Source organism: Hydra vulgaris, chromosome 11 (assembly GCF_038396675.1).
Source record: "Hydra vulgaris chromosome 11, alternate assembly HydraT2T_AEP".
NCBI lineage: Eukaryota > Metazoa > Cnidaria > Hydrozoa > Anthoathecata > Hydridae > Hydra > Hydra vulgaris.
The window spans coordinates 25,808,474-25,825,669 of NC_088930.1; the positions used below are offsets into that span (position 1 = coordinate 25,808,474).

The 17,196-nt window shown below is 28.4% G+C and overlaps 1 protein-coding gene across 5 annotated transcripts in view; it reads left to right on the plus strand.

Annotated features, from left to right (window-relative positions):
* LOC100201129 (tubulin monoglutamylase TTLL4) overlaps nucleotides 1-16,575 on the plus strand; it is a 44,725-nt gene extending 28,150 nt beyond the window's left edge. For 3 of the 5 annotated variants that reach the window (XM_065810580.1, XM_065810583.1, XM_065810582.1), the window contains 6 exons: nucleotides 4,716-4,770; nucleotides 4,872-4,943; nucleotides 5,045-5,080; nucleotides 9,641-9,718; nucleotides 16,314-16,383; nucleotides 16,470-16,575. In XM_065810580.1, coding sequence (XP_065666652.1) covers nucleotides 4,716-4,770; nucleotides 4,872-4,943; nucleotides 5,045-5,080; nucleotides 9,641-9,718; nucleotides 16,314-16,383; nucleotides 16,470-16,510 — 352 coding nt within the window. In that variant the 3' untranslated portion in view covers nucleotides 16,511-16,575. The remainder of the gene's footprint in view (nucleotides 1-4,715; nucleotides 4,771-4,871; nucleotides 4,944-5,044; nucleotides 5,081-9,640; nucleotides 9,719-16,313; nucleotides 16,384-16,469) is intronic. The other 2 variants (XM_065810581.1, XM_065810584.1) reach the window with 2 other exon arrangements.
* Nucleotides 16,576-17,196: the final 621 nt, after the last annotated feature.

Below are 17,196 nucleotides of genomic sequence, written 5' to 3' on the forward strand. Positions count from 1 at the left end.
TTACAATGCGTTTTTGCACCTTGTCTAAAAGAGAAAGGGCATCATTAGAAGATCCGCCCCAGATATGTCAACAGTATTCCATACAAGGCCGGATTTGAGATTTATAGAGATAGAGAATAGAATCCAGAGTAAGAAAGTGGCTAGCTCGATAAAGAGATGCAACCTTAGCAGATGCTAATTTTGCAACCGATTTGATATATGGTTTCCAAGAAAGATTGGAAGTAAGAGTTAATCCTAGAAGATGAAGAGTAGGTGACTCATCAAGTACATCACCGTTCATAAATATAGGAAGATCTAAATTATTGCGATAACGATTGGCTGAAAAAAATTGAGTTTTATCTGAATTAAAGTTCACCAGCCACTGTGAGCCCCATGCTGTAGCAGAAGTGAGATCCTTTTCAAGCTCAAATGCCCCCTCCAAGCAATCAGAGGATGTTGGTTTCTTATCACGACAAGAATAAATGGTAGTATCATCAGCAAACAATGCCACCTTAGATGTGAGAATATCTGGAAGATCGTTAATGTAAATTAAAAAGAGTATAGGGCCAAGGATAGAACCTTGAGGAACCCCTGAAGTTACAGAATTAAAAGAAGAGTGTTGTCCATCGAGGACAACTTTTATGCTACGATTAGAAAGGAAGGATTCAATGATCTTAAAGATGTTGCCGGATACACCATAAGAAGAAAGCTTATGGAGAAGACCAGCATGCCAAACTTTATCAAATGCTTTTGAAATGTCAAAAGCGATGACCTTAACCTCTCCACCTTCATCTAATGCGCGATAAAACCTGTCAGTTATTAATGTTAGCAAATCAGCTGTAGAACGAGAAGATCGAAATCCATATTGATGGTCAGAAAGTAAGTTATTAGATTCAAGATGAGAAATTAAGTGTTTGTTAATTAAAGATTCAAAAACCTTGCTTATGATAGGAAGAAGACTTATGGGACGGTAGTTAGACGAATCAGATCGCTCCCCAGAATTTTTGAAGATAGGGATAACAGATGCGGCTTTCCAGCAGGCTGGAAAACAAGACTCTGATAAGCACTTGTTGAATAGTTTTGAGAGTATAGACGACAGCTCCGGAGAACACTTCTGCAAGACATTAACAGGTATGTTGTCTGGGCCACAAGCTGTAGAAGAGTCTAGGCAGGAAATCACTTTAGATACAGATGCTGGAGTGATATGAATGTCAAGCAATGGATCAACCTGTTTGTTGGCAATATCAGGTAGAACGCAATTAGTGGAATCAAGAGATGATATTGATGAAAAGTTTTTAGCAAACAGTTCGGCTTTGTCTTTAGGTGAGGTGACAAAGTCTGAACCATACAAGAGAGGTGGAATTATAGATTTGCCCTTGTAATTGATATTATTAAAGATTCTCCAGAAGTCACAAGAGCCTAATTTTTGAGATGAGATACGAGATTTCATGACCTGAGAATAGCTGGTTTTGGCATTAGACAAAACCTTTTTACAGTTGTTTCTAGCAGTAATAAACAGACGTCTGTTTTCTTGAGAATTGTTTTGCTGATAAATATGGAAGTAACGGTTTCGATTGGCAATTGCAGCAACACAGTGTGAGGAAAACCATGGAGGAGAGTGAGGCTTCACCTGGAATTGTCGAGAGGGAATAAAAGATTCCATGCCAGCCTGAATCCACGAAGTTATGTAAGAAGCACATTTGTCGACAGGAAGTTGAAAGATTTCTACCCAAGGGCCATCACGAAGAAAATCACGGAAAGAATCCCAGTCAGCTTTACTGTAGTTGTAAGAGGTTCGATAATAGGGGGATTCAGGTGATGAAGAAGAATGAGATATTAGTTTTAAAGAGATCAAACTGTGATCAGAAGCACCTAAGGGTGAATGTGGAGAAACTGAGCACTGACTAGGATCAGAAACAAGACATAAGTCGAGTAGAGAAGGTAAATGATTAGGGTTGTCAGGAAAGCGAGTTACAAAATTATAAAAATATTAAATATTAAACAGCGGTAAGGATTATGCACCTTATAGGATATGGGACCCTTATTCACCCTTCTAAATGCCAAAGAGATTTATTTTAAGAAGAAAAAGCTTTAACACAATCATAGTCAGCAGTAATTTTATCGTTTATGGTAAGTATGATTTAGGTATACCTAAAGCAAAGCAGTAAATCTAAAAATAAAAAGTAACAAATAAAATTTTATTTTTGTAATAACCTATAAAAACTATAAATCACTTATTCACCATTAACAGATGTCACTCCCGTTACTGTTGGGGCATAAGAATCTATAAGAAATATTTATTAAATTATGTTATCTAATTTAAAAATACTGTTTTATGATTACACTAATTACAAACAGACTTTATTATATGTTTTATTATGACACTGCAACGTTTGGCTGCGAGGACAACGTTCTTACTCTCAAGGAAGCCACGTCACATTATAGCAAAGTAGACCACTTGTCTAGCAAGGATAAAACTCTTGCTGTAAACTAAGACAAGTCACAACACTTTGAAACCATGGAAATAACATAATAATCGTTTACAAACTATAAACACATAAGATTATAACTCATTACACATATAGAAACACTTTATAACATATATTTACACATTTATAACACATAAACACTTACAAAATATAAACCCATATAACCTTAGCACATATAAATACATAATAAATAACAAACATTACCACATCATATGACTCATAAAAGTGCTTAAATATATAAATTAGGAACATTTATAAATACTATCTTATTTGTGTAATATTTGTTCAATGACATACTTGTGATGTTTAATGAATGACATGGAATGTATGTTATTAACTTTAAAAAACAAAAAATCAAACAGCTGAAAGATTTTCTGTAATTTTTATTGTGATTGATATTTTCAAAGTTATTTATAATCCATCAGAAAATCTGTAACAACTGGGTTTTTAGTAACATCAACTGGTTTCCAGTAACAAAATTTGTTTTATTTAATTATTTGTAAAAAACGTGGTGTTTAATAGTAGAACAATAATTGTTTATATATAAGTACATTTGTAAATACAACATTGTTTGTGTAGCATTTATCAAATGACATTCCTTCATCAAGTGTCATCAACTTCATTAAATTTAATCAAAATGTTCATCAATTTTTAAAAATAAGCTATTATACAATCTTGTTCTTGAACATACAACATAGAGTTGACTGTGTGAGAAGCAAAGGTTTTTGAGATAAACAGCAACTTTATTAAAAGTTTGACCTTGTTCCAAAGTTTGACCTTTATCAAAAGTATGACCTTTGAAAAGAGTATCGTCTTCAAGTTTTTAAAAATAAAAACATAGGTTAATATACTTTAAATAAAATTAACAAAGGGCTTGAATTATGTTATTATTAAAATGAATAAAATAAACTACCTGACTTTTACTGATTTAAAATTAATAAAAATTACTTTACTGATTTAAAAATAACATAAGGTTTATCTATTACTACAGAATTTATGATTGCATCAAAGTATTATCTAATATAAAAGTTTGAGATCTTTTAACTTATAAACAGATATTAACAGATTATAATAAAGATAAGATTTTAGAATATCGTAAGATTTTAGAATATCGTAAGATCTTAGAATATCGTAAGATTTTAGAATATCGTAAGATTTTAGAATATCGTAAGATTTTAGAATATCGTAAGATTTTAGAATATCGTAAGGTCAAAAAGATAAAGAGAAAAACTATAAGGTCAAGCGTGATAAATCTTCTTTCCAAAACTCTGTGTCAAAACACACACACATCAGTAATGTCAGCAACAGCAGTGTTTCAAAATTAATTATAACCAATTACTTGTTAATTTTGCTTATTACATCAGTCAAAAAAGAAACAATAAAAGAGGAGTTTTTTTTTATCTTCCCATTCCCACTTTTTTATACTTCAAAGTCAATGAGATTTTTATAATATTCAATTGTTATCTATAGTATTTGCATTTATATTTATTTGGTTTAAAGATAGTCAAATATTCACAACATTTTTTATAATTATAGAAAAAGATGAATGTTAAGACACAGTTATCAGTTATAATTGTTTATCTTTTATGTCACAATTTAGTTCAATGCTCATTTCTTTTATATATCGCAATTTGTTTGAATGCTCATTCTTTTTATAGAGCTATCAGAGTTTTCAATCATTACTGATCAGATTTTTCACTGTTTTTTGTTTTTTAGTTAGTTACTATTGATGAAATGAATAGCATTGATTGACTCGGTATTTTTGGAAATTAAGTCTATCTGTGGTAGTTTTTTAAAGTACATGATTATACATCCTTTATGCAATTGAAATATTTTTTAATTTTTCTTAAGTTTATATTAAAAGTGTTTGTTATGTTAAAATTATCTTTGAATATTGTTTATATTATGTATGTATGTATTATATTATGTATTATATGTACTATTATTGTATGCATGTATTATTGTATGTATGTATGTATTATTATTGTATGTATGTATTATATTATGTATGTATGTATTATGTATGTATATTTATTTGTTGCTATTTTTTATGTACTATGTACATTTAAATTTGCATTTTAGTTTTAAAAAATGATTTCAACTGTTCAGAATTATTTGTTTTAGTTTAGAAAATAATTTCAATTATTCTGAATTATTTGTTTTAGTTTTTGGAAGTAATTAAATGTTCTGAATCATTTAATCTAGTTTTAAGAAGTGAGTTCAACTGTTTTAAATCGTTTATTTTAGTTTGGGAGATGATTTCAACTGCTCTAAATATTATATACCAAACCAAAGTTTAAAGGTATTTTTACATATAAATTTAGCACACTAATGTAATGACAGTAATGGTAATAATTCCTAATAAATTTTGATGTTCATATGAATAAAGTATATTTACTTTAGAATGCTAAAAACTTGCTATTAAAGTCTCTTTCTTCTGATGATATCAAAATTCTCATTGAGGCTGAAGATGAGGTTTTTGTTTTTTTTCTTTGTTTTTTTATGTGATAGTATTTTTACAAGATTGTAGTTTCATAAGTAATCCCAACGCTTAAGTGATTCATTCATATCTTTAGCAAGATTGGCTGCATTGTGGGATTCATATGAAAAAGGTACTACATCAAGACAAACTTGAATTTGTTTCATATTTTTTGTTAGGTAGTGTTCTGTTAGGTTCATGTAGTCAACATTAGCTTTGGAGCTCCACATGTCAGTAGTTATACTAACATAAATTATTAACATAGTTAACGTTATTAATTATTAATAACCTTTTTTTCCAAGAAATGAATTTTATCTGTAACCTTTTGATAGATATTGGGAATTTTAATAGTCAAGAATTATTTTTTGCTTCAAAATCTGAAGTAACCTTTTGTAACCAGGATTTTCTACAAAACTAACAGGTTGGATATAAGTGCATATCATTTCAGCAATAAGCTTTGTAACTTTTTATTGTCCTCGAATCTGTAGGTTTAAGAAGCCTGGTCTTTGCAAACACATGGTGTCAGTTGATTATGAGATAAAGATCTAGACCTTATTTTTCCAGTACAGAGTGCTGAAGAAGACCTTCTTGTGTTGGTTTTTGCATCCTCAGACCTAGGCATTGGATTTGTGATACAGATGCAAATATAGAAAACCAAGGTTTCTTAGCAAGGTCATAGGGCTTTCAAGAGTAGGATTATCCAGATATGGCTAAAACATGACCAAACCATTACTGAACCACCACCATGCTTTACTGTCGGAACTTGGTACTTAACATCATTTTGAAGACCTATTGTACATCAAACATATTTAATACCATCAGAACCAAACATATTAAACTTTGACTCGTCACTCCATTGCTTTTCGACCATTGGTTTGCTGTCCAGTTTAGATGTTCCTTAGCAAATTTTAACTGTGCTCTATGATTTTTTGCAGAAACAAAAGGTTTTTAACAGGACGATAGCCAAAAAGGTTGTTTTGTCTTAAGCGACACTTTACTGATGCATAAGAGCAAGAAATTTGATGTGACTGTAAATTCTCTATGAATTTCTTTAGCACTCTTGTGCAGATCTGCTTTTGATTATCTTACTACATTATCTTGACAGAAAGTTGTTGATTTCGGGCGTCCTGACTTTGTTGAAACTTGGAAGTGACTCCGTTGTTGAAAAACTTTTAATGTATAACCAACTGTTGATTACGGAATGTTCATATCTATTGAAATTTGTCGCTCAAGAAAATTACCGTTATTAGATGCTTGTACAATCAACTTTTTCACTGCCTTGCTTAAATATTTATTATGTCCCATTTCAAATTATTGATCATTGAATGTTTTTATAAAAATCTGCCTTCAGAAAAAGAAGTTAAAATAGTCTTAGTTATATCAACGTTGTTAGAATTTAGTTTGTCCAATTACTTTTGAGCCAATCATTTCCATTCTTTTAGCAAAATTTGGAGTAATTACTGCCATAAGGGAATTTTTGTTTTGTTTTTCATAATTGAAATATAATTTAATACGCCTACGTGAAATTTCATTTAAAAATGTTAACTTAATGAGAAAATATAACAAAAAAAGTGTTTGTCCAATTAGTTTTGGACACTACTGTATATATATATATATATATATATATATATATATATATATATATATATATGTATATATATATATATATATATATGTATATATATATATATATATATATATGTATATATATATATATATATATATATATATATATATATATATATATATATATATATATATATATATATACACAGTAGTGTGTATATATATAGTACATACATTAACTATCTTATAGCTAGCTGCCACAAAGGAGAGCAGCTACACCGATTGAGGGTTTGGCATGGGGAGTTCTCATTTCTTTAACTATTCTTTGGGTTTTTTCTTCTATTTTTCTGATGAAATTAGAAACAATAAAAGAAAAGATTGCTGCCCCATGCTAAACCCTCAATCGTTGTAGTACCACTCCTTTGCAACAGCAAACTATAAGTTATTTGATGTATGGGCTATATATATATATATATATATATATATATATATATATATATATATATATATATATATATACAGTATCAGACAAAACGAGTGCAACCAAACAATTCTAATTTAGTTTCTTTATATAAAAGTGCTGCATTTTTTCAATTTAGAGAAATAAGTATGTAACTGTTTAGAGACAAAGTTCTTCAAGTTTTATTCATCACAAAGTTCATTATTTGTACACGAAAATTAATAAATTAATCAAAAGTATTAAAAAAAGTTGATTTCCTTCTGGACAAAACAAGTGCAACTCGACAAAATGTTGACCAAGCTGTATTTCGCTATCAATATTTCGTGGCGAATCCTTTGTTGTCGATCACAGCCTTGCATCTTTGAGGCATAAATTCAATCAGGTGATCAATGAAACTTTGTGGAATCGCTGCCCAGGCCTTTTGGATTTGTTCAAACAGTTGATCCTTATTATGAACACTTTCACGATTAATTCTGCGGTTGACGATCTCCCACAGGTTCTCGATAAGGTTGAGATCCGGAGATTGAGGCAGCCAATCCATCACCGATAGGTGGTTGTCTTGAAACCACCACTTGACTACTTTTGCAGTGTGTTTCGGATCGTTGTCTTGCTGAAAAACCCATTTTATTGGCATATTCCATTCAGCATGAGGTAACATAACATCTTTCAGGATATTTTTATACATGAAACGGTCCATTATTCCATCGTTTCGATGTATTGGACCTAAACCGTTAGCAGAAAAACACCCCCAGACCATTACATTGCCTCCACCATGCTTCACGGTCTTATGGCAGTAACGTAAATCGAGGCGTTTTCCGGCCGGTCGACGTACACGGCAAATACCATAATGCTCTGTGGAACACAACGTCTTGGTTGGATGTGGACTGTATTGATGTAATGAAACACTTGTTGTATTTCACTTCTTGTATTGATGTTCTTCGATAAAATACTTTGATAAAACTCACTTCAATAAACTGTCTTGATAATACTGACTGATTGACTTCCATATACTGACCGAATTACATGTCGATTTACATGTCTCTTATATAGTAAAATGAACCTGTGTGAACCTGTTCTGGAAGATTCTAGATGCTTCTTTTCGATGCTTCTGGATGCTTCTGAATGTTTCTGAATATTTTTTGATGCTTCTAGATGCTTCTTCTGGAAACTTCTGGATACTTTCTTTAATTATTAAAAAACTTCCGTGACGTTGACACGGAAAATGAAACAAACCAAAAAAAAAAAGAAAATGAAACAAACCAAAAAAGTTGCACTTGTTTTGTCCGCTGCAAAATGGCACTTGTCAACGAAATTCTGCCTGTGTGCTGTCACCTGTCAGCTGATTCCTGATGTCATGGCATGCTATGACTCCAGACTCCTGAACTGTTTGCTGTGGTAGTATAGTTCGTTTCGTTTTTAAGACATGTAAAATTAGGAACACTTTTTAGCATTGTTCGATGTTGGTTGCAAATGTTTTGTCCAATACTGTATATATATGTATATATTATTATTATTTTTGGGTTATAATAGCATTTCACAACTGTGCCAAATTTGCAAAATTATCATGTTGTATCAGATCTATGTTTTTTTTAAATACTTTAGCATGTTCAATATTACAATTAGGCTAAAGATAATTCGGTAAAGATAATGACTGAGAAATTCTGCCACCACCCCTGGATATGTTTTGCTTATTGTATAGTTAGTTTCATTTACTTTGATGGTAAAATAGTCCTATACCTTTCTTTTCTTTTGTTTTGGGGCTGTAATCAATCAATGTATATGTCTATGTTCTGAAATAAAGATAATATTTATAACAATAAAATAATTAGTATAACAATAATACTAAAAACAACAAGAATTACTTTTAATAATATAATAAAGGTAAAAATAAAAAGTATATATATTATGGTTGTTTCCACACTTTTCGTAGGTTCAAATATCAGAAAATTTGATGAAAGATTATATATGCATAGGTTATTTATGTGTAAGTAAAATGCTTTCTGTTAAGGTTTTTGTTCACAGTTACTTAAGTTTCACATTGATGTTAAACATTAAAGTGAGATTTTAATGCAAAATAAACAAAAGATAAAGCTTTGAAGAAAAACATTTTTATTAGTTACTCTGGCAAAGAGTGTGTATCTTTATTTTTAGAATATTTTCAAGGGAGCATTTATAAAAAAAGCAATATTGTTAAAGCATAAAAATAAAAATTTTAAAAGAATCGTAATCATTAAAGTTTGTTGAAAAAGAAGATATCATGATTCTTTTGATTCCTTGTAAATCGATGGAATCAGGATTGACCACCTCTAGTAATAACATTTTAGTTGTATTTTTTTTTAATCCTTAATTTTTTAACTTAATTTTGCTTTTTATATTTAAAATATCATTAATAAGAGTATATAAAAACAAAATTAATTTTCTTGTATATAAAAGCTAAAATCTTTCTCCTTTACATTATGATAAGAAAAGTCACTGTTAAATTAATCAGAATTATATTTAATATTATATTTTAAAATCATGTTTTATATTCAGTTTTATGAATTTGTTTTCGAAATGATAAAATTCTTGATGTTAGTGTGCTCTCTTAATTGTGTTTTTCTTTAATTTGTTGATGTAATTGTTTTTCCTAATTGTTGATGTTAGTAATTGTTTTCCCTTAATCAACAGCTTAGTCGAAGTGGATGTTTTGAAAGAATTTTCCCATCAACATCATCAAAACCATATTTAAATTTTTTTAAATCTCGCGTAAGTATACAATTAAAATTATGTACATTTGTAGTTTTGAATCATTTTATTTTCATTTATTATTTTTGGTAAATTTTTTATATGTAAAGTAATTTTATGGTCTTCTTTTTCTACATTTCTCAAGATGTTTTGTAAAACTTGTTCTATAGTCTGTTCTATAGAGTAACAAAAATTATCAAGATGTTTTGTAAAACTTGTTCTATAGTCTTTTAGAATTGTTCTATAGAGTAACAAAAATTATCTAAATCAATACGAATTTACTTGAAAATAAAAGTACACAACACTTACCACATTGAAAAATATTTATTTTTCCCCATGCCTATAACAAATTGGGATATTTATGTAACAATATACAATATAAACATATAATATTATAGCCATTTACAGCCATAGCCTAAGACCTATAGGAGTTTATAGGCTAAATGTAATTTATTGCAGGTCTAAAATTTAAAATAATATGCTAGTAGTAGTACTAGCTAGTAGACCAATAGTACTATATATAAAATCTACTATAATATTATAGGTCTATTTGTCCATTTTATTGAATAAAATTACAATTAAGATAAAGATAATTTGGTAAAGATAATCTGAGTAGACATAAAGTACTTAGTAAGAGTGTTGCCATTCATCAATGTAGAAATAATAACAATAATGCAATAAGTATTAGCAGTAAATGACTGTGTTATTGCAATAAGTATTAGCAGGAGTTTTGTCTGCATTAAAATTTATCACCCACTACAAGCCCCAAGCCGTCACAAAGAGAGATACTACATAAGATCTTTTGCCTGTTCTAAGTAATCAAAAGTAATGATTATTAAAAAAAACAAGAATTGTCCATCAAAGATAACTTTAACATTGTCTAGGAACAATTCAATAATTTTTAAAATTGTCTAAGAAGTAAATCTTAGATTATACTGAGAGAGTTTGCAGAGAAGACCACCATGATAGGCTATTCAAAGCTTTTGATGTGTTGAAGGAGATGACTTATGCCTTTCATCTAATGCACAGTAGAATCTGTTATTATGGTTGAGTAATAAGTTGAGCAATGAAAGTGATTTGAGTGTCCAACAATGGACTAATCTATTTCTTTAGGATGTCGAGTAGAATTTGGTTATAACATTAAAAAGATGAGTTAGAGGAAAACTTGTTTTTTCTTTTACCTGGGAGAGGTGAAAAGATCAGACTCATTTATTAGAGAATATTAGAATAGCCTTTGTTAATGATACTATTAAAGGTTTATTAAAAGTCTTTAGAACCTAACTTTTAAGATTAAATATGAGATTCAGTTATCTTAGAATAATAATTATTAATTAGAATAGCTTGATGTTATTTCTTTTTACATTAATTTCATGTAATGATAAAAAGACATTAGTTTTTGAAAGAGTTGTTCTGATGATAAAAAAAAAAGTCTTAATCAGAAATACCAGCTGTACAAGAAACCATGGAAACCATGGTTTCTTTTCATGAGGAAACTATAATATGAGGCTCCATTTGAAAGTAACAAGAAGGAGGAAACCATGAATTGAGGCTCGATTTGAAACTAACAAGAAGGAGGAAAGCATGAAGTGAGGCTCAACTTGAAATCAACAAGAGTCTTTTAATCAAAACTCTTTAAACATTTTTCTAGTATATCAAAACCTTTGAAACATTGTAGTATTCTTGAGACAATGTGAGTAATAAATATATTGCACCACAGTTTGCTATAGTTACAAAAATCCACTGTACATAAAAACATTTTTTTGTGTTAATACTGAAATAAAAAATTTTAATATTTTTTTGTCTTCGATAGAGCTTTTTAAGTTTTAAAACTTGAGTAAAAATGCAGAAAAAGACCACAATAGCCCAGTAGCCCAGCCTTGTATATATTTTACATAAAGATCTTTTTTTACAATTGTTTGGAGAACATTTGAGAAACATTGTTTAACATTGAGGGTGTCCTAATTCTTAATGATGCAAATTTTTCTTTCGCATAATGGGAGGTTAAACCTGAAATCTAAGCCATACAAATTTAATAATGTTTTATAATTCAAGTTTTGAATTTTTTTCAATCAACTTGGTTGATTGAAAGCAAAAATGTTTGATTGTTTAATTGAACGATTACAACTAAGTGTATCTATGTGGAGTTATCCCAAAATATATGAAAAAAAATCAACATTTTAAAATTATTTTTTTCAATTTTTTTGACATCAGTATAAAATAGATGGAAAAAATTTTAAATAGATTCCTTTTTTTCTTTATTTTAAAAATTAAAAAAAAAAAAAATACACGGATCAATGCAGCATTTGATTTCTTTGATATCATTAGATGTTGACGTCTATAGCATAATTTTAATATTGATACTAAAATTCTCTTGAAAAGAATTTTATTAGTGTCAATTTTTTTTTCTATTATTACTTTTATTTATTTTTTCTAATTCATTAGTATCAATTTTCACAAAGAAGTTTTTCTTACATCATCAATTGAAAAAGGTAGATTCGTTGATTTTTTAAGTTCTGGTACATTCTGGTAATTCCAGAGTGACAAAGAGATTCAGTAGCTATATAATAAGTCCATTTATTATGATAAAGCAACAAGATCTGGGGAGAGCATCAGCAGCAAAGCTGTTTCAACCAGGACAATAAACTATGTTATAGTTGTATGAAGAAGGTTCTCCACCTTAGAAGCTTGTCATTCTTAAAATTTCTAATCATATTATTGTCAAACGTGAATGAGACCGAGCGCTGATCAGTGACTAGGGTAAAGTGATGACCAACAAGGTAATGTTTCCATTTTCGTAGAGTTAATACAATAGCATAAGCTTCCTTCTCAGCCTGATTGAGAGAAGCTGCTATAGCATAATCTGAGGCATCTGTTTCAACTTCAAATAGAATATTTTCATCAATAGCTTGTCGAGCTGATTTAGAAATTAATTTTTTCATTTCATTAAAACACTTTATCACTTCAGCAGACAGAGGAAAGGTAGAAGTTAGAGATAAAAGGTAGATTTTGTATGTATGTAGTATGAGAACATACCAAGGATTTGATGGATAGAATTGCTATCAGTGAAAAGAAAGATTTCAATTAAAGGCTTTAAGAAATCTGGAAATTTAATTTAATAAATCAGAAAAAAGAACCACTTTTTATAATATAACAAGTTTATAAACAAAGTAGATTTTCTTTATTGAATTGTAAACATAGCTTTTTTAAAAAAATTTCTCTAAACTAAAACCATGTTTATTTTTAAATGTAACGCTGAAACCATGTTTATTTTTAGATGTAAAACTGAAACCATGTTTATTTTTAGATTTATTTTTATTTAACACAAGTTATCTAGATGACAAAGATGTCTTCTAATTTTTTTCTAGGATAAAGTTATCCGTGATTCTTTGAAATTGCACAATGAGAACAAAAGGAATTCTTTTAAATTGGAAAAGCTGTCCATTGGATTCGAATTTAGTATAATACTTGTTAATTTCTAGGAGAAGTATTCCGTGATAAGCACTTTTTAAATCGAAAGTGCTAAATAATGAATATTTTTTAATTGAGTTAACTAATTCATTGATGTTAGGTAAAGTATAAGCATCAAGTAATGAATTGTTTGTGAGTGACCATGCATTTTTTATGTCTCTCGTTCTTAAAATCTTCAATTTGTGATCACCAAGGAAATTTACTGAGTTCAATTATATCTGGTTTCAAAATTATTTTTTTTTTTGTTTCTTGTTCAATAAATGCTTTGCCTTCTTAGTTATATCGTCTGGAGGGTGAAGCAATCGGTCTAAATTTAAGAGATAAAAAAGAGAAAGAAGCTTTCATTGCAACATTTGCTAAGGAACAGAATTTTTTAAAGAATTTTTTTCACCACCATAATTGATTTGTAGTTGATCATAAAAGACTTGCAACTGTAGAAAATCTCCATCAAGTATAACTTATTCGCGAAAATTGGGTATAACCAAAAAGTTTATATAAGAGTACTCCATATCAAACAAAGTAAAGTTAGTTACTACTTTACCTATAATGTGACAAGATAAGGAAGGATCAGCTACGGAGACTCTGCCAATAGAAGTGAGTATGTTAAGTAAAGGTATGTGTCAGAACTTCCAGTGTCAAGAAGAACTCTAAGCTTAGTTCCAGCAGTAAACAATACAATTAAGTGAGTTACCACAGAAATTTTTCTGTTTCAGATAGTGAGTGGCATGCATCAAAAAACAGAATTATAGTTAAAATAATGATTTTTCAAGATATGACGGTATGAAGGGTTATGTTATACGATTTGTTAAATTAAAGCTTATGGAAATTTGAATTTAAAACTAAAGATGTCATTCCTTAAGTATAAAAATAACAACACTATAAGTAATTGATTTTAAGCTGACTTGAGACAGGAGAAAGGAGTTGAAATTTGCTGAATTTTATAGATGCTGTATGTATTGCTGTTTATGCACCAATTATGATGCAATATTACAAAAAAAATCTGCTAATGTTTTTTTTTAAAAACAAACATTTAAATAACTAAAAAAAACAACATGTAAATAACTAAAAAATTGAACTTTTATAATACTAACACAAGGTTTTTTTAAATTGTTGTTGCAAAACATCACTGTTCATTAACGACCTATATATTAACAATAATAAATATTCTTATACAATGAACAATCTTTAGTTATTAGATAGATAACTATGAAGCTAAAATAAATAACTTAAACATTGGAAAGGGAGTTTTTTTTTGAAACTTTTTGAATAATTTCATTTTATTAGTTTATTTGAAATTTTACCCTTAGATTGACATAAATACAATATGACCAAATATCAACTTGTGTTACTAATTTTTTAATTATATACTCAATGTTTGTTATAAGACAAATTAAAAAAAGTAATCTTTTTTTGAGCATAACATGTTGTTAGGCTAAATATTACATTTCCACCCATAAAAACTCTAGGGTTTTTATCAGTTCTAAATTTGTCTGCTCCCCAATACACTTCAAAATCATACACTATTCCTGAAATTTTTATCTTAAGTTTTTATTTTTTTTAATTTTATTAATTTTTTATTTTAAAATGTAAAACTTTTATCCTTATTTATTAGGTTATTTGGAAGGTACTTCCTTAGCAATGATCGACCTTTAGTTGGTAAAATTTGTGTATCAATGGAGTGATCATCCTCTTGTGGGATTTTCTTGTAGTTTTGAAAACACCAGTTATTGGTTGAATTTTGAACATCATTATCATCATGTCATGCTGAGGATGTTCTTTTATTTTGTCATGCTGAGGATGTTTTTTTTATAAGATAATTTTTAAGATAATTCTGATTAAAATGGATAAATTTTTAATTTCTTTAAATCTTCAGCTTCAGCAACAGTAGGAATATAACACTCTTTAGACCAATACATTTGTTGTTGTGGCAGTTTTGTTTCTGGCATCATTACAAGAACACCAATATATTTTTTAATGTCATAATGTGTAAAAACTAAAGATTTGCCTCTCTGTTGGAGACTGAAAATATTAATATTTTTAACAATTTTTTCTATAATATTATCATTAAACATTTCTTTGAAATATTGGTATGGTGTAAGAATGGGATCAGTTGGTGGTGGATAATCTTATCCAAAAAACTTTGTGTTTATTTCATGCGAATCTCTTTTATGCCATCTGAATATATGGTAATCAACATTAACAACATTTATTTCTTCATCTGAACTTTCCACAATACTTGATTCAAATTCATAAAGAATATCATTATTTATGTCATTTAAATCAATTTCGCTTTCACTATTATATTTATTGTCACTATTATCAAGTTTTTCAATTAATGGTACAATATTTTGACTTCTGTGTTTGCTTAAATTTTCTATTTTTATCATACTTCTCTAAACATTTTTTTAAATAATAATAATAAACAAACAATAATAAATAATAATAAATAAACAAAAAAAAACAAGTTATGTTGCATCTTTATAATTTTTCTTAACTGTTCAGATAAATATTCTAGTAAAAAACAATTCACTAATAAAATAATGAAATAGATTAACATCTACTAACAAAGTATTTAAATACTAAATGTCGTTATCATCATCACAACATTTTTCATTCTTCGTAACAATAAATGTTGCCAAAATTATACTGCTTTTACATCGTTAGTGCACAAAGTTGTTTTTAATGTATTTACATATATTTCTATTCGGAAAAGAAAATTATGAGCCAAATCACCCCAGTAAAGTTAATCTAGTGTCAAGTATTAATTGTGAATTTTTTAGAAGCATAGCATAAATACAACTACTCAAAATTTACATTTGAGTCATTCAAAATTTGACGGCTACATGCGCCAACAAACTTGCCTTCAAAATAACAGTCACATCTATCAAGACAATCATCAAATAGTTTTTTTAACACCAACCATCATTTTACATAGATACTAAATTAGTTAGTTTAAAGCACTTTATAGAGACATAGTTAAAATGTGTTGTTCTGCAACAACCCGCTACGCGAAACAGTTAAGATGATAATTATGAAGTTTTTAATTTTATGATTTTTATCATGCATTGAATTACTAAAAGTTTGTTAAGTTTTTTATTGTGTTTATTAGGATATGTATAAGATTTTTTATGTCTAAACTTTTTTTCAGCGGCATTACAATCTTCTTTTGGATAAATGGACACAATTGTACATAAGAGACACATTTCAACCTTTAGTTGGTAACTTTTTTACTCTAAGATGATATTTTCCGCGTGGCAATTTTGTATACTTTTTTCTTCGATATTTTTGACGCAGCTTTTTTTAGGAATACGTTTATTGAAGTCTTTAACCGATATTCAAGTTTAAACTGAATCCGATATACACTAAAGTTATGTAAACGTCAATATTTAACTTAATTTGAGTTGAAAACATCATTTTATTTTTTTCAGTTTTACACTTATTAGTCGTAATACAATAAAATCCGAGATATATGCTTTCGTAATACAATAAAATTTGTGATATATGCTCTCGTAGTGCAATAAAATCCGAGATATATGCTTTATATCCGAGATATATGCTATATATGCTTTCGTAATACAATAAAATCCGTGATATATGCTCTCGTAATACAATCAAATCGTTGATATATGGTTTCGTAGTATACAGTTTTATACATTCAACCAATCAAATACTATAAGAGAATATAATCACCACAGAAATAAAGATAAAAAAGCCGACTAATTTAAATAAAAAATCGAAGATCTATCGATCTTGTTTCCAAAACCATAAAACGTTTCAATATTAAAATATGGCTTAACCTGTTAGTAAATATATATAAATATATATATATATATATATAAATATATATATATATATATATATATATATATATATATATATATATATATTTAAAGTAAACAAAAAAAAACACGTTTATAAAAATTTTGTTACAAAAATAATTTGTAATATGGTCATTTAAAGAAATTGAATTTGTTTTTAATGACAGGAAAGAAATTGATAAATTAAAATTAGGTAAAAAGATTTTGTTCCAG